Raw genomic sequence first — 18,403 nt, 5'->3', positions numbered from 1 at the left:
TTTGATTAACGTTTTAAAAGGCTCCAGATGCTTTTAATGTACTATTCAAAGTCACCAATTAAGTGTGCAAATTAGTTAGAGTCTACATTTGTGTGGGCGCACGCTGTCGCAGTGAAATTATGACATTGGAAAATGTTAATACTCTCCGCTGGGGGGCGGTGCGCACATTCCAGGTGTGCAAATTTTCTTCCGGTTGTTCGCCCACGAAGAAGAAATTCTTCAATGGCCTCAAAGCCTAGTTTTACCCAAACAAATGTTGCCGAATACGAATAGCTGACAGTAAACGTTCAGGATCATTTTTCTTGTTATTGTTTTGCTGCTGTTTCGGCAAGTGCAGACTTTCTGAGCTGTAAGCTAGCTCGTTAGCGCGTTAGCTCTCGATGATGCTGTAACGTTAGATGACAACACCCCATGTGTCTTCTCGGTGTCACTATTTATTTATGTATGTATTTATTTATTTAACATACAAATATCACGATGTCCTTGTGGCTGAGATCGTATCAGCGCTGTTTTCTGGACACCACTGTGAGTCAGCGATGTGTCCAGTGCTCCAGGAGCAGACGGACTAAACTCCGGCGGACCGTCGCCGACACAAGACGCTGCTCCACGGTTCAGGGCGAGGTGAGGGTCAGGTTTGCACCCAGTCCAACAGGTAAGATCATCCCCGAAATGTGCAGCGTTAAACGGGCTCCTCTTCCTAGACACCCTGTTGCTTCTATAACAAACAACAGCAGGTGCAAATTAAACGCCTCGTTCTGACTTTCGGTTATGCGTTTTGGACTAAAAGTTGTTTTGGAGAGTTGGTTGTATGTGTGTAGCCCTCACAGATACTTTACAGAGATATGTTTCAAGTCAGATTAGACACCTTTGATCTCATATTTATGTCCGCAAACTTGTAAAGCTAAAAGTAAACACAGAGGCCCCACTAGGACTGGTCCAACTCCCAGACCAGTCCTAGATCCTGAGATCACAGTGGACCAGCGTTTGCTTTAACAAAGGTTTGGAAGTCCTCTGCGGGGATGGGAGAACGTGTTGGGATGGGGGTCAGCAGCATTCCATCATCTCTTGCAACATTGCAGGAATCATTCTCTCTTTACAGAATTTTTAGCACTATATCTGCTGATTAATATTAACTCTACACTGAAGCATGGTGGGAGCAGCATCATGTCATGAGGGCATCTCTGTCTTTGAAGAAAACCTGCTCCAGAGTCCATGAGATCTGAGACTGCAGTAATGGTGAATAAGTTATGTTTCAAGACAGAAGTTAAAAAGTTTACCTTTCAGTACCACTATGATCCTAAGCAAATCACCAACACAATGCTGGAGTAACTTCAGAACAAATCTGACTTTCCTCGAGTGAGCCGACCAAAGTCCCGATTCGAAACCCGTTGAACATCTGTGGAGAAACCTGACACTTTACAGACTCCCGTGATCTCTACCTCATTCCGACATTTATTCAACTGATTGTTCCTATGCGCAACTTTTTGTCATGCACACGTGCCGGAGAAAGACGATTAGAAACCTGGTTATGCTTATACGTGGAAGAAATCTGCAAATCTGCATCCCCTACCCCAGTTTGGGAATTCTGGAACCTGGGCACTTTTTATAACCATATAAATGCACTGAGGCGATGGAGCACTTTTGGATCGGCCAGAAAGAAAATGATAAACTGCTTAAATCTCTTACAAATCGTATGCAAGAAGTTTCAAAGTTGTAATTTATACCAAAGACTCTTATATAAAGTTCTGAATCTAAGGGCGAAATGAGAAACATCTTGCACATGTTTCACTTTACCATTACATCTTCTGAGTATAGACTAATGACCAACATGTCATTTGTTTGTCTATGTTTCAGTTTGATTAAACTAGTCAAATCCTTAAACGTGAAGGCTTTTTGTAGCGCACCAAGTGAACCTGAAGTAGAGCAGGAGAGTACCATAGAGTAGAACGTGCAGTACTTTAAAAAAAAAATTACTTCTTAGAGCAGGTAGCTGTCTTATTGGGCAGTCTGATATTGATAACCATATATGACTTTGTTTTGCAGGGTTCTTGCACCTCGGAGGCTTGCGAACTGCTCTCTACAACTACATTTTTGCAAAGAAGTATGGAGGCTCATTTATCCTTAGACTGGAGGACACTGATCAGAGCAGACTGGTACCAGGAGCAGCCGAGTCCATAGAGGACATGCTGGAGTGGGCAGGTAGGAGACATTGGTCCTCAGTCCTGTGTTTTATAAGTGCTAGGTCTTTTACATCTAACAGTTTGCTCTGGTACCTAATATTACCTTTAATATAAGTCTTAATAATTATTCATTTCTGTTTCTTTAGCAAAGGTTGTAAGTTTCACTTACAAAAAGTGGGTTAGAATATTAACTTTTTTAAATTTTGTTGCTGCAGGCTCTTAGGAAACATTATTGATGTACAAACTACAGTACAATTATGACATATGCTTTTTGGGAACATTAACTGATTAAGTAGGAAGTGTTGTTTTAAATTATCAGAAAGCACTGACAAAATGGGGTATAATTGTCATAGAATCATGGTAAAAAAATGTATATATGTATGTATACGATGTGTAATTTTCAAATCTCATCAACCCATATTTCATTCACAATAGGACATAAACAACATATCAGATGTTGAAACAGAGAAATGTATCATTTCATGCAAAATATTAGCTCATTTTGAATTTTATGGCAGCAACGCTGCTCTGCTGCTAAGTCATCCTTAGAGCTTTTTCTGCTTTTCACTTAAGATCACCTTAATCTCTAGGCATCCCTCCAGATGAAAGTCCTCGACAAGGGGGGCCGGTGGGTCCGTACCTGCAGTCCCAGAGACTAGGCCTCTACAGTCAGACAGCACAGCAACTTGTACAGAGTGGTCATGCTTACTACTGTTTCTGCAGCCCACAGAGACTTGAATTACTTAAAAAAGAGGCCCTGAGGACTGGACAGACTCCTAGGTGACTAAATAACACACACGCACAATTAATATATTATTACAGACTTGAAAATAACATGATCAGACTTTAGGATGTTTTAGCCAGATTTAAGATTTACCTTTCTTTCTCTCCAGGTATGACAACAGGTGTCGTCACCTGCGGGCCGACCAGGTCGAGGAGAAGCTGGCTAAGGGGATGCCACATGTGATCAGGTTTCGCCTGGAAGCAGGCGTCGAGCCTTTTCAGGATCTGATCTTTGGATGGAATCGTCACGAGGTGGCTCAGGTCAGATTTGTGGTGCTTTTACTCTCAGTTTTTACTCTCAGGTTTTACTATGAATAATCTAGGATTGAGTCACACTGTGTTTTAGGTGTGAGGAGCATCAGTTCTCCCCTTTAGAGTAAAGCAATGGCTGGTTGTTAGCCTTTTTTTGATAAATGTACTCATTGAATGAAAACAATTACATTTTTGAGATTATTGTATATACAATATGGTGCATCTACATGTGCTGCCTTCCATCTCTTGCATTTTTGCTTGCTCATCTCTGACTCTGCTTACATATTTTTTTTCTTTTTGTACCGTGTCTTTTAGGTGGAGGGGGACCCTGTGGTGATGAAAGCTGATGGATTTCCCACCTATCACCTTGCTAACATAGTAGATGATCATTACATGAAGATCAGCCATGTACTGCGGGGCTCTGAGTGGCTCATCTCCACCTCCAAGCATCTCCTTATGTACTGTGCGCTGGGATGGCAGCCTCCCACCTTTGGACACCTGCCGCTTCTGATGAACAAAGATGGTAGTAAACTCTCCAAGAGGCAGGGGGACATATTCATCCAGAGCTTTCAGAAACGTGGGATCTTGCCGGAGGCTCTTTTAGATATCACAACTAATTGTGGGTCTGGATTCAACAGTGAGTGATGGAGGGAGTTAACAAAGAGAGTTTTATGTAATGAAACTGCATTCGGTTGCAGATGTATGCTACATTTGGAAACAGTACCCTTTAAAATTATGTGCTTTTGATCAGCTTTGATCAGGCATTAATATGAACAGTGACACGCTTCTCTTTTGCTTTACAGCAAATCGAATTGGGAGGACGATTGATGAGCTGATAACTGAGTTTAATCCTTCAAAGATCACAACACATTCTGCCTTGTTAGACCTGGAAAAGTTAGCAGAGTTCAACAGGTGGGTCATGTCTTAGTTTCTTTTTCCATTGTGTTGCCACATTTCATATAACCACATAACATATTCGTTTCTTCGGCTCCTCTTTTCTAATGTATCAGTGACTTTAAACATGTTGATGTCTGTCAGGTTGTCAGACCGTGAAATATCCTGAATTATTCAATGAATTGATGACTTTTCTCTCCTTGTGCACAATATTTAATTGCTTGGATGTTACACACATCTCGCACAGTCTTATGGCAGCAGGCACAAAATATTGCGTCTTACTTTTAGGTGGAATCAGTCTTCCCATTTGTCACAGTTCATCGTAGAACATGTGCGATGGATTGTTCAGAACGGCACGGATTTTGTCCACCATCGTCCTCTCTGCCATGGCCTTTAGCCTGTCCCGTTTCGGTCCAAAAGCAGAATTTGCCTTTCTGATCATACTGCACAGTCTGTTGGCCTCCATATGTAAAGAACAGTGCACCTGCTACACAAAAGGAGCAAAGCCTCCTGAGGAACAGGTCTGTTTTGTCCTTTCTCGCAGAAGAAATGTTGTTACGTGGCTAGTCCACTTTGTTGTGAACCCCAAGATATTTAAGCCCACAATCTTTGTTTTCCCTCCTGGGGTGGTGACACACAGGGGGTTTTCCTGCTCCTTCTAAAGTTCACCACTTGGTTCTTTGGTTTTATTGATCTTGAGCATTAAGCAGTTGTTGCTGCACCACTCTACAAAGCTGTCCAGCACGTGGTTGTACTTCTCTTCAGCAGTATTATTGATACATGAAACAAATGAGGAGTCATTGGGGAAATCTTGGAGGTGGGAGGTTCCCGCATTGTAATGCAAGTCACAGGTATAGAGTGCAAAATGAATAGTACCACATCGGATACACAGCCATCTAAATGAACAAACTGTAATACGGTTTATATCAATAATCTCTCTGATCATAACAGAATTCACCTTCAGCAGCGTATTGAAGATGAGCAGCATTGCCTTTTGCTGATAAGAGATCTGCAGGGACAAATTCAGCAGGCCTACACAGCGGAAATCCAGGATGAAGAAGTCCTGCATGAGGATTACATCAGACGGGTGCTACAGCTTCGCAAGGTAACCGTAACCGCATGTGCAGGAATGTCCGTTCAAAGCACGTTTTTATTATGGTAAATTTAAGATGCTAAATGTTTGTCAGGATTTTGTAACTGTGAGAATTTAAAGAACAGCTGAGGCAACAAATGCCGCTTAGACTGAGGCAGAGCTCAGCCTGATAAGATGAGTTTGTCTAAGTGCAGCAGGGATACAGAGGATTCAGGGAACAAGATCAAGCAGAGAGAAATTTCTCCAAGAACGGCATCTGTGATTCCTGGACTTTAAATTGATTCCCTTTGGTATTGTTTTCTATTCGTGGCTCAGGGAGAAGAGGACTATTGTAAGTCAGGCTGGTAAATTACCTTTTTCTAAATTGCTAAGTATTCTGGCATGTGGAGCTTGTAGAACTAGCTGATGAAGATTGAACTAAGAATTCTTACCGTGGATGTTTTTCAACTCAATGCTGATAAAATTTATATTGCAAATAGTTTACATAAGCGGCTCTGGGGTTTTCAATGATGAATTGAGTGGATTGTGACACTGTTTGCCTTGGCAATCTCACCGTGTGTACACTGGGAAGCTGCCGTGATATTGTGACTATGTAGAAATCAGCATAACTGCCCAGTAAGCTTCTCTTTGTAGCTACATACTACAAGTGCTGCCTCCTCTCGCATTTCTCAATGCTGTCTCTCCAGGAATAGTGAAACTGTGTCCTTCCTCTCTCTGCAGGGTCACATATCCTCACTGAAGGACCTTACAAGTCCAGACTACTCTTACCTGTGGGTGCGTCCTTCCTTCACCAGCCAGCAGGTGGCAGCACTCACTGAAGAAGCACAGCACATTGGCTCATTGGTGTTGCAGTAGGTGGAATTAATAATGCTTCCTGCAATTCATTTAATCTTATAGCTAGCATTTTAGCAGCATTATAAGAATTTTTGGGTCCGTGCTTTCAGATTAGTTGAAGAGCGAGCTGGAGAGCTGGCAGTGGATCGACTCAACAAAGACCTGAAGCATTTGGCTAAACAGGCTAAAACCACAAAGTACAGAGAAGTGATGAAGCTGCTTCGTCTGACTCTCAGCGGTCTGCAGGTAACCAAAGACGTCATTCACACTGTTAAAACTTATGCAAACAGTTGATGGATCAGGCTTGATAGTGGAAAACATTTTAGCATTGTGAAAAGAGAGCAACCCGCTTATCATATCACCATCTGTTGTGTCTCTGCTGTCTTTCATCTCACACTCACCTCCAAGGTGCTGCAGAATCTTATCAGATTTAAAAATATGTGTTTATATCAAATAAGATGCAAGACTGTCATTCTGTTCTGATGGGCCATTTCCATGGCAGCACAAAGGTTTTTGTCTTAGAAAACAAGCATTTGTTTCACCTTTGTAACACTCTGTTTACTTCTTAGTCATATTTAAGGCCCCTATGGCCCCATATTGTTGCTCATAGGTTGCTGTCTTGGCCAGTACCTAACATAACTGCAAAATGGAATGTAGTCACTCACCATACTTTGTCAGCATTAGATGGTGTTCAATTCAAACTGCTTTGACTCAACAGTCTGTCCACAAAAGCATGCAGCTTGTAGCATGTAGACTCCACTCAGTTACCCAGTCAAAGTAAAATGTTTTTCTTAGCTTCCTGTTCATACAGTTACAGTTTTATCCACATACAGAGTGTAATATTTTAAGAGACTTAGACGAACTCATGACCTTTTTCCCTTTTTTTGTTTGTTTTACAGATCACTTGCAATTTTCATTTCTGCTATTTTTTTTTTTCATTTAATTTTTTGCAACTTCATATTGCATTTTTCAAAGTGGGCCTCAGCAAATTCAATCATGCTTGGTTGCGGCGATGGAAATAGAAAAGCCAATGGCATGCGATTTTTATTTTTGACCATGCCATGACTAAGCTAAAGTCTAAAATCACATGTTTTAAATAATAGTAATGAGTGGAGCCTCAGAAATCCTCCTGTGACTCACCACAGTAACCCTGAACGAATATGAAAAGAGGAAGCTCTTCCTGATTGCAGCTCACAGACATTACTGTCTGTTCATGTCTGGTTTGATTGCGTTACCTCACTTAAACCCTGATCCTCTTTTCTCCTCCTTCCTGCAGCAAGGTCCCAGTGTAGCTGAGATGATGGTGTCTTTGGGGCCTGCAGAGGTCAGCCATCGATTCCAGAAACTTCTGCTGCTCTCAGAGGGCCAGGTGAAGACTGGACATCCTGGAACATCATGAACTTATGGAAGCCTAATGAAGGCAACAGCTGCTATTAAGCATGGAGCGTGAGAGTCACATGCCCAACTTGCCTTTGGTGATTCTGCCAGAACTACATGGGACACATTTAAAACGAACTCTATCCCAGTAGTATAAATAATACTTAAATATTTTATAAGAGTTAAAACCCTCATTTTATGCTTTTGGTCTGTTTGGTTTCTGTTTTTCCTTACAGGATCAAATGACACCATGTACACAAGTATGGGAAGTACCTTGGTATTTTTATGCAAAGTACCTTGTGTTTTTCTTAGGAATCAGCTCTAACGAACTCCAATATACAGATGTTTTGTACTCTCACAAGGAAAAACACTTTAGAAGTTACATACATTCCTCAGATTCATAAGGAGACGCACAAAAATCATTTGTGCCAGTTATAGCTTTTGATGATTTGGTTTGTTGTGGGACAGACTTGTGAACATCCCGTTAGATGATACATGCCAATGCAGTAAAATAAATGGATACGAGGAATATAGTTGTGTGCATTTTGTGACTTTATATACACAAAAAGGTGAACTTACAGCATCTTGAGCAAAAAGACGTTAGCGTTATTTCCTAATATGCCATTAGGTTGTATTTCATTAACTAAAATACTTCGATCCAGCCAAGGGGACTTCCAACTTCATCACAGTTTATTTTAACACTTTTTTTAAAAATACTTTTTTTTTTACTTTGATGATTATATTTACTTCTTCGTGAGTCATGCTGAGGGGGGTTGGCTTGAACTTTTGGTTACACTTGCACTTATGCTTGCAGGTACACTTGCAACATGTTTTTCTGACTCTTAAGTGTTGTCAGTATAAACACTGTCAGACGTATGCAAAGCCAGTACTAATGAAAAAGTAGCCGACAACTACAGTCTGTTCGAAAGTGGAGCATCAGTTTGTTTCTGCTGTACATAAGACATTGGCTTTCAGGTCAAAAGGATTTGAGAAGACACTTCAGAATTTCAGCTTCTGTTTAATTGCATTTAAATCTAGATATATTAAACAATTTACTTGACCTTCTGTGAAAGTGAACTTAGACATTGGTACAGTACTTGGTAAAAGTACTTTTTGCAGTTGAACTTTGAACAGATTTTACATGGTGTTATCTTTCATACCCTAATGTTTCTGCCTCTGAAGGAGACCCGATGGGGAAACATCCGGATTAAATTGCAGACCCCCCCCCCCCCCCCCCCCCCCCCCCCCATCAGCTTGCAACTTGGTCTTGCGAGCTGATGTTTTGCATGAAAGACGGTGGTTTTTAGTCAAACCCACTTCCCAGAGCAGACTTCAAAGACACGGAGTGAGGGGAGGTGTTGGTTTTTTTTTTAATAGTTAGGGGAGGGTGTGTGGCAGATAAAGCGGTGAGCGTGTCAGCAGTGTGACTGAGCGTCAGTGTCACATGTCACCACAAAAGACGAGCGGCTGTTTAACACCACCTCCGCAGAGACGCACACATCGGCGGCGCAAATATCTCCGGGCACTGGTGCGAGCGGACGGCAATGGCGACTGGTGACAGTTCTGCAACTTTTGAGTCGTGGCTCAGTAAGTAAAACGGCAAAGACCGTTAATATTTTTTTATTGCGTTTAGCTGCTTAGTGCCGACTATGTGCGTCCTAGCTAACGTTAACGCAACGTGAACGGGGATCTGAACTAACTGTCGCTGCTTCACGTTAGCCGACAACTCTTGGCGTCTCCGGGACTTTGTTCTTGCAGTAAAATGTTTGATTTATATTTTTTAGCGAATTTCTCAATTTTTCGACTTATTTTAACTTTGACATATAAGCCTGATATTTTGCACAAAGTATCAGTTGGAACAGGAAGTTGTTGTCCGCGCGCGTGCCCAGCGAACGTTGTCTGAGCGGCGCGCGCCCGAAAGCAGGAAAATAATATTTTGTGAGTTTGTTTCCGTTTTCCAGCAAAACAATTATCAAAAACACTATGTCGAAATACACTAATTAAGTTAAAAAGAAGTGCACCTGAGAATTTGATATAGTCTAACGTATCAAAGTATTTGGGGTGAATGCTGTTCTTTACAGAGCGGCAGAGATTCTGTTACTTCTTAATGAAATATTTTTTTAATATGCTTTTCCAATCCATCAATCAATCATGAAAGTAATTCTTCGTTACAGCTCCACATTACATAGTCTGTAACTATTGTAGGCAATAGAGCTTTTTGCTACTTAGGAAAATACTGTGTAGCAGGTGGACAGTGTTTCAGCTTTTCATGTGCGGGACCCGTCTTTTATTTTGACTTCTAAACTTTGAAATTTTGCATATGAAGGTGTTTGCATATGACGTGTATAATCCAGTTGATATACATTATGAAAATAGTTTATGGACGTTTTGTGATCTGTTCCAGATCAGGCCACAAACCAGGATAACCAGGAGGACAGATGGGACTGCATACAGGGCTTCTACCAGCTTGTCAATCAAGAGACAGATGGGTAAGAAGGATATAGTTTTTCTTTATTTTTCATTTGTTCCTGGCCACCTCGTCCATTTTAAATAGGGAGGCCAAAACATAAGAACCACCTCTTCTTATCATCCACTCCAGTACAGCTCCACTACCCACTTTAACCCCAGTAATAAACACATAGAACACATAGTGGAATTATCACCTTTCTGATATTTCTAACCCAAAAAGCCTCGTAAAAGTAGGATTCATAGCAGAGCCACGGTATTGGCTTGCATTAAATTCCAGTGGTGGTCATATCGGTGTGGCTGATTGGTGTATATGTACATCCTGCATTAGCCCCCACATTCTCAGCATCAAAGGTACTCGGTATCATTTACAGGTTACATAACACTACTTTAACTCAACAGTGGGGTTTAGGAAAGACTTGCCTCACAGCCAAGTTGCGATTCTAACTTCCCTGTTACACTATTGTGCAAAAAGGAGGTGGAACTCAGCAGTACGCACATTTTGAAGCCAGCACAGAATTTTAAAAAGTAAAATGGGGAAAAAAAGAAAACAAAATTAATCTTATCAATTGTAATTTATTGGTGGTCTAATCTCTTTCCGTTGGGTGTAAGCTTGTGTGGTATTCTGCAAGCTGTCTGAGTAGTACATCTTTTACTTACTCTGTAACAAGTTGTTGGCTCACAGTTTTTTTTTTTTTTTTTTTTTTTTTTTAGATATTGTGATGTGATTTTTCTGCTTTCAGGCCACAGGTAGCTGTTCGTCTCCTTGCTCATAAAATCCAGTCGCCCCAGGAGAAGGAGGCTCTCCAGGCTCTCACTGTAAGTTGTCAAAATCCTCATCTCAACATACCTTATTATACAGATGTTAGTGCTTTAATAATTGTGAAGTTACCAGATGTAATGTGCAGCCTGTTTTGCCTTTTACTTATTTTTGCAATTGGCTGTTATCTCATTCTTGTTTGGTATCTCTGTGTGCACATCAGTACATCTATTTTGTTGAATGCTGTTTCTCATGGCATGTACTCAGCATTTATCACAACATCTTTAAACGATCTTTTAAAAGTACAATTCATTCATTGGAAAGCTTGGTTTTAAACATTTGGGGCGACACATTCAGAAAACGTCAGTTTCATTTTAAAATGACTTGATGTCCTGTGCCCATTGTCATGTGATATATTTTGCTGGTTAACCACAAATACTGGCGATCTATGCCCTCACGGTTTTTGCTGCATAAGAACAAAATAAGATGTTGAAAATGCTGTTGTTTCTCCTTTGGTACTTTCCAGGTACTTGAGGCATGTATGAACAACTGTGGCAAGAGGTTCCACAGAGAAGCTGCCAAGTTTCGCTTTCTCAATGAGCTCATTAAAGTCCTAACACCAAAGGTACTGCCTGTCACAAAGAGAGAGATATTTTTGATAGCTGGTAATGAGAAATAACACGTTTTTAAATCTGAGTCAGTTTTTTTTTCTTATTGAATCTTTCAGAATTATGTGTGTCACTCCCATTATAATGATTTCATAATATAATCTGCTCATGTTACTTAACATGTTATAATTTTCTGAAATCATCTTCATCAACCCCAAATCTCAGAATATTATAATACATTATTTATAAGCCACTTTTCAACGCTCACATTGTAAAGTGCTTAAAACGAAGCACAATATTAGAATTTACAGTCAAGTAGTGAAAAACAGGATTAAATAAATAAAAGAGAACTGTGAAGAAGGGAAGCAAACAATCATACTGAAAAGGACCACAATTTAAACTGTAATGAAAGTTATACGTGATAGACAGAGGACAATGAGTTGCAATGAGAAAGCTGCTTCCTTAGGAATCACGCTGATGTGTCATGGATTATTTATTTATTTATTTATTTATTATTTGTCTGAGCAGTACTTTGGAGCATGGACTCATCAGAAAGTGAAAGACAGAGTAACTGAGGTTCTCTATGGCTGGACACTCTGGCTTAAAGAAGAACCAAAGATTCAGGAAGCCTACTCTATGCTCAAGAAACAAGGTTTGGATACAAAAACAACACTACTTTATCAATTCTGCGCTCAGAAGACCTGTAGCTTTGCTACATATATTTTAGAACGTGGCGCTTTAAGGTATGAGATATGTAGGACATTATGTCATGCTGTTGTCTAAGACTGCAGACCCATTCTTTTAAATTCTCTTACTCATAATTGATACACAGAAGAAACTTTATGCTTACAACAAAGTAACCCTACTGTACAGTGCATCCAGAAACACTAACCCATAATGACAACGTGAAAGTAGTTTGAAAATCTGCCCAAAATTTGTTGTGCCAGGCTTGTAGCATCATACTCAAAAAGACTTTTGAGGCTGTAATTGGTGCTAAAGGTGCAAAGTATTGTGAAAGGCTGTGAATACTTATATGTGCTCGTGATTTCTTTCATTTGTAATAATTTTGCAGAGATTTCAAATAAACTTATTTCATGTTGTCATTATGGGCTATTGTTTGTACAATTTTGAGGAAAATAATGAATTTGATCCGTTTTGAAATAAGGCTGTAACATAACAAAATGTGGAAAAAGTTAAGCACTTAATGCCCATTGTTAAGTTCTAGCATCAACATTTGGTAAAATTGGTTGCACACAATCATATATTAAATATATTCAAGCTGTCATAATATGTCATTATTACTATTGTGTACTTGCAAGAGTTAAACCTTCTTACTCTCCATTATTTTTCTTATTATGTCAGGTATTGTCAAGAAGGATCCCAAACTGCCGGACACCCTTATAATGGCACCTCCACCACAGAGAACCAAAGACTCTGTTTTTGATCAGGAAGAAAAGGCCAATGTGAGTGTGTGTGTGTGTGTGTGTGTGTGTGTGTGTGTGTGTGTGTGTGTGTGTGTGTGTGTGTGTGTGTGTGTGTGTGTGTGTGTGTGTGTGTGTGTGTGTGTGTGTGTGTGTGTGTGTGTGTGTGTGTGTGTGTGTGTGTGTGTGTGTGTGTGTGTGTGTGTGTTAAGTCATCTGCTACAGTAATAGGAGGTTCACTCTCTTAATGTGTTTTTGTGACATCAGCTGTTAGCCAGATTGTTAAAAAGTGGCCGTCCTGAAGATCTGGAAACTGCCAATAGACTCATTAAAAGCACCATCAAAGAGGTGAGGATTACTGTTGGGTTGATCCTCTTTAATACATGTATTGAGTGTATGACGTGGTTTTAAGTTTGTGTGTGTGTGTGTGTGTGTGTGTGTTAGGAGCAGGAGAAGACAGAAAAAGTACTAAAGCGTGAATCTACTCTGAAGGAAGTGGAGGGCAGCACCAAACAGCTCAGAGATCTGTTGGACCAACACAACATCACTGGAACCATATTACAGCCCAGTGATGAGGTGAAGGTATGTTGGACGTCATACGGACAGACAACAGTGGATAGTTTAGTAGCCAGAGCAGAAGTCCTGGCGTCTGCAGTTCCTCTATCGCCATCTACTGGTGATCGTCAGGATCTTCAGAACAGTTAAAGCTTCCCCTTGTTACAGTGTTTTTTGCATGGGAGGTCATTGAAAAGAATTATTAAAATAATGTGAATCGTTGGCTATGCCTTTTGCCGTCAAAGCACCAAATAATGACAAACTTTGTAGAATTTATGACAATAGGCACAATGCTTTTTCACTGCTTTCATAAGAATACTTATCTAGATATCTTATCTAGAAGACTTACCCACCAAGTGAAGTTTGCCTTATTGTGCTGTAACTCAAAGTAATGGTACGGCCAGTACATTTGGTAGATACAGTACAGTCATTGTTACCTCCACGTACCCTTTAATATTTCATCCTTATCTAGTATTCAACTTTTTTTTTAAATAATTGAGCTTTTCAGTATCTGTTTGCAGTGATTAATATTATTGGTACTGTTATTAATGACAATGCTTTAAATGCTGATAAACGTACAATTGTTCAGGTAAAGCACTGAAATAATTTTTTGATATCAGCTGTTCAACATCAGCTGTCAATAATGCAAAGCATGTTTGGCTAATTGATTGATTTCATCATAGTCATTAGTAACATTCACTTAAATTCATTTATTAAAGGAACGTCTCAGTTCTCACTGTACCTTTGCCTATTTCCTCATACTAGTACTTCTTGCTGATGTTAACACCAATTTGTTCTTTAAGCTTTTGTAGTAGTCTTCAACTGAACTCCACTATTCACATACAAGGGGGCTTGAGAGGATTTCTTCTTCCCTTTCCCTGCTCATTGAGCCATTTTCCATCAAATCTCCTCTTTTGTTTTTCTATGATTTGTCATCTCCACAATCTCCATAACAACAAAGCTAAATACATTTGCCACTGTCCAGTTTCATATAAGCTGCTATAATGTAAAGCTAAAAAAGTAAAGGAAGTATAAATAGCTCTTATAAGTTAAAATCTTTGGCTTTTGGATGGTGGGTCAGACGAAACAAGACATAAGCCCCCCCCTGGATAATTATAACTGCTGAGCTGCATTTTTCACAAATGGTTTTTTAATAAATGAAGAAAATAATTGGTAGAGCAATCAATAATTAAGATATAATTGCTAGTTACAGCATCACTACTTAGGTCATTTACATTGTGATCAGTTTGAATCAGTGGACCACAATATCTTAGTATTACAGAGAAATACTGTTTGCTTTGTTGTAATGTGGGATCATCATTGTTTAAAAAAAGAGAGGTTAGTATTTTAATGGGCTCTGGCTACATAATATGCAATTTTTAAATGTAAAAACACAACCACAGAAATAGAGCTTAAAATGTCAAACTAATCTATAGATAAAGTCACTAAATAAAATTCTTCTTGCAGTACAGGAGCAAGTATGTTTGTGAAAAGCATTTTGTCGACCCCTCTTATGACTGCAGGCCTTGTACGAAAGCTGTGACCGTCTGAGGCCCAGTCTGTTTCGCCTGGCCAGCGACACGGTGGACGACGACGCTGCTCTGGCACAGATCCTGGCAGCTAATGATGAGTTAACACTTGTATTAAATGCCTTCAAAGACCAGGTGGGGAGAGGGAAGTGTAACGGTAGAAGAGAGGGAAGTGGAAGTGAGGAAGAAGTCACAGGTCAAAAGAATGGTAGGTGCTTTTTTTTTTTTTTTTTTTTTAAACCTTTTTGTTTTCTTCTTCTTGACCCTTGTGTTTAACCCTGTTCTGTTCTGCTTAAATCAGATTGTCTTTCTTGTTCCTCCAGCTCCTACAAGTCCCAGAGGTATTAAAAGCTACCACCTCATTGACATGTCAGCACTGGATTCTCCAGAGACTTTCAGAAAAACAGATTCACCACCAACCTTTGAATCCTCATCACCCGTCTTTGCATCTCATCTGGAAAGCTCCTTTAACTCAGGAGCTGGCCAAGACCTTAATGAATTAGGTTGACCTCCATTCGTCCGTGTTTACACTTTCTTCTCTGCAGCAGTGATGAGGATGTTTTGTAATGTAACAATGTGGTATTCTGTAATTACAGAGATGGATAATCTGGTCTCAAAACGGACTCGGGAGACCAAAACATCGTACTACGAAGAACTAATGCAGGTAAGCTTTGAATCTATAAATTTAGAAAATATCTTAAATATCTAAAGTTTTATATCAAAGAGTTTGTATGATAATATATACTTTTCTTTTAGCTTAATGGAGACATCCAGGTGAGGAACTCTGAGCAGAATGGAGGAAGAGGGCTTTTGCTGAAAGCTCGTGGATGTGGGGGGAGCAGTACCACCTCAAATGTGACAAACATTTGGTGAGAATGGTTTTAAAGAAGAGACACGAAAGTACAAAAAGGAAGTGAGAGGGATTAGTTTGACAGTCTTCTTGATACAGTCTTCTACATACAGCAGACTGTTAATTTAAATGTAGCAAACTGGAAAAAAATCTAAACAACATAGACAATTTCATAATATATAGAACACACTGAAACATTTAGCTTAAAAAATAAAGCAACATAGAACAACTAAGTGAGATTTTTTTGAATCCATATTTTTTTCAGGTCTGTCCATCAGTTCACAGGACCTGGATCACCGTCCATGTCACAGAAAAAACTAAATGATGTGTCTGGGGAGAACTTGTGTGCTTCTGATTTATTGAAAAACATCTTTGTTCCAATGGAGACAATCAAATCTAGTATGTGCTAAAAGCTCAAATTATTTTTGCTATTTTGCTTCTTACGATTCAATCACAACCACTCCTCTGTTATTTGTTATTCAACTGCTGTCATTCAGTCTGAATGTAGTTGTCCGGCTTGTCGTAGGTTCGCTGGAGCCCATAACACTATATGATTACGCCGGTGTTCGTGTCTCCCTCCATTTTGCCAAAGATTCTCCGCCGGGTCACCCAGGGATTGCCGTCATCGTCATTTCCACGGTGAACACATCTCCCCTTGATGTGACCGACTTTGTGTTTCAAGCTGCTGTTCCAAAGGTAAAAAACACTAAAAACCACAAGAGTTTACATAATAAATTGTGGTGTGTCATGTGGACAAGACAGTGGCAGATGTTTAAATGCAATGTTGAACTAACATGAGGGCAGTCGAAATAAGGATTCTGATTAATACATCACAGAAAAAATGCGCTTTCATGGAACTTGTGAAAGGCACCATCGTAAACTCGTCCCACTGACGTGTCGACTAAGGTCATTTTAGAGTTAAATATCTGATGAACTGTCATGTCCTGTAGACCATGTTAGTGAAGCTCCAGCCTGCCTCTGGGACACACCTACCTCCGTACAACCCTCTGCTGCCTCCACCTGCCATCTCCCAGGTCCTCCTCTTGGCTAATCCTGAGAAGGTGAGTTTACGTGCAAACAAATACTAAAGTCTAAATCTGAAAACCTTCACTAAAGGGACCACAAACCACTGTAAATCTAACTTTGAGTAGAAAGTTTGGTTGGGCGGTGTTCACATTTCATCTCTTTTCCTTTGTTTATGTCTGTGGTGCGTTATTTAACCTCGACTTCTTCTTTCTTCAGCGTAAAGTGCGTCTACGCTTCAGACTGACACTGACACATGGACGTCAACAGCTGAACGAGACCAGGGAGGTCGACAACTTCCCAGAATGGACATCTTTAATAAGCCACTAAGAACTCAAGACAAAACCTTGACTGCAAACCGTCTTTACGCAGGACATAAAATCTGCATTTTGATTGGGAGACACAAAGGTGGAAAAAGTCACCACACCTGGGGTTGATCATGAGGTAAACAACCACAACAACACAATTTTGTTGTTCACTTTGTAGCAATAGATACCAAAAAGTTGCCTGACAAAGACACATTACTGTGGCTTAACTCTTTTTGAGATATAACTAAATACTGATGGTAACGGGTCGGGTGGGTTTAGTACACCCCTGACTGTACCTGCTTCACGTGTTCATTGCTCTCCTGTGTCTTATGTTAATTGCAGCCTGTTGCCAAATTGCATGCACAGACTGACATGTAGCTGATGGTCAACATATAGAACTTAGTATTTATTTGTTTCTATCCATATGTGACATTTAAAATTCTCAAAGTGCCTTAAGATGGATTGTTTTATATATAGATATATTTAAATGATGTGACTGACATGGTCACTTTAGCGATGGACATATCAGTGGTGGATTGGTAGAAAAATGTGATAGTACCATTGGATGGATGTTACATTTTATGAAAGTTGACTATTGTATTAAGCCTGTTTTCATAAGCGGTGACATCAGGTGTCATATGTGTGGTGGCTAAAGGAGCATTAAGGAAGGAAAGAGCTTTACCACTTTCACAAAACCTTTTTTTTTTTTAAACTTTGTAAACATTCTTGAAACTCTTGAAATCCCTGTCAGTTTTATGACCACATCAGTGTTTCCCCACCACTAGTCTTATACTGTGAAAGCCGTGTGCTGCTTTTGAGCTCAGTAACAAAGAATTCAGTGTAACATGTCCTACAGAGTCTACTTTAACTATCACATCCGACTGTATTCAAAGTTTTATCAGAGGATTCAGATGATTTCAAGATGAATTTCTTTTGCAGTTTGCGATCAATAAAAAGATGTAACAATGCAAAAATCTTGCATTCTTTTAACAACAAGGATGGACTGAAATGTCAAGAGTTTGTCCTCAACTGAAACTTATTTACTCAGAGTGACACCGTTTGAGTATTTGCTTCATTGTTTTCATTGTCTATTTATCTACTAGCTGTTTTTTCTCAAAAAAAAAAAAATACATTTGCTCAATAAAACACCAGAAAATAGTGAAAAATGTTTATACAAATAATTTGTCAGCTTGGGTTTTAAAGTGAAATAGCTTGAAGTGCAACGATAAGCACATTTTCTCATTTGGCTGGCTGTGAACTGAGAGAGGTGCTGTACAAGTAAAACAAGCCTGAGCTAATTCTGCACAATTATGCCCACAGATTTCTATTTGAGGAGTAGATGAGTAATCACTGACTGTACAAAATGTAGGACAAAGAGTGAAGCACTTGTGTAGTATTCATAGCAACAAAAAAATAAAGTGCCGTGGTGTTTTATTTTATGGCTGCAACTAATAATTTTCATTGATGAAT

The 18,403-nt window shown here is 39.7% G+C and overlaps 2 protein-coding genes across 3 annotated transcripts; both read left to right on the top strand.

The window, feature by feature from the left end:
- The first annotated feature begins 179 nt into the window (after positions 1-179).
- On the top strand, positions 180-7,942 carry ears2 (glutamyl-tRNA synthetase 2, mitochondrial). Its single transcript, XM_067499166.1, has 10 exons — positions 180-652; positions 2,044-2,199; positions 2,771-2,960; positions 3,074-3,224; positions 3,531-3,852; positions 4,019-4,127; positions 5,061-5,214; positions 5,923-6,053; positions 6,147-6,282; positions 7,313-7,942. The coding sequence occupies exons 1-10, from the start codon at positions 478-480 to the stop codon at positions 7,433-7,435; spliced, it is 1,647 nt and encodes a 548-aa protein (XP_067355267.1). The 5' UTR covers positions 180-477; the 3' UTR covers positions 7,436-7,942.
- An 837-nt stretch (positions 7,943-8,779) lies between these two features.
- LOC137124076 (ADP-ribosylation factor-binding protein GGA1-like) lies at positions 8,780-17,907 on the top strand. Of its 2 annotated transcripts, XM_067498718.1 has the most exons (17): positions 8,780-9,000; positions 9,818-9,902; positions 10,623-10,698; positions 11,166-11,264; positions 11,776-11,899; positions 12,610-12,710; positions 12,936-13,016; positions 13,113-13,250; positions 14,747-14,960; positions 15,076-15,255; positions 15,349-15,416; positions 15,509-15,621; positions 15,868-15,905; positions 15,936-16,001; positions 16,129-16,298; positions 16,553-16,663; positions 16,845-17,907. In XM_067498718.1, the coding sequence occupies exons 1-17, from the start codon at positions 8,958-8,960 to the stop codon at positions 16,953-16,955; spliced, it is 1,818 nt and encodes a 605-aa protein (XP_067354819.1). In that variant the 5' UTR covers positions 8,780-8,957; the 3' UTR covers positions 16,956-17,907. The 2 variants fall into 2 exon arrangements, with proteins under 2 accessions (XP_067354819.1, XP_067354818.1); XM_067498717.1 differs by having other exon boundaries at positions 8,784-9,000; positions 15,868-16,001.
- Positions 17,908-18,403: the final 496 nt, after the last annotated feature.

The sequence above is a fragment of the Channa argus genome, chromosome 3 (assembly GCF_033026475.1).
Source record: "Channa argus isolate prfri chromosome 3, Channa argus male v1.0, whole genome shotgun sequence".
NCBI lineage: Eukaryota > Metazoa > Chordata > Actinopteri > Anabantiformes > Channidae > Channa > Channa argus.
The sequence above is the reverse complement of the archived record's forward strand: the minus strand, read 5'-3'. Positions and strand labels throughout refer to the sequence as shown.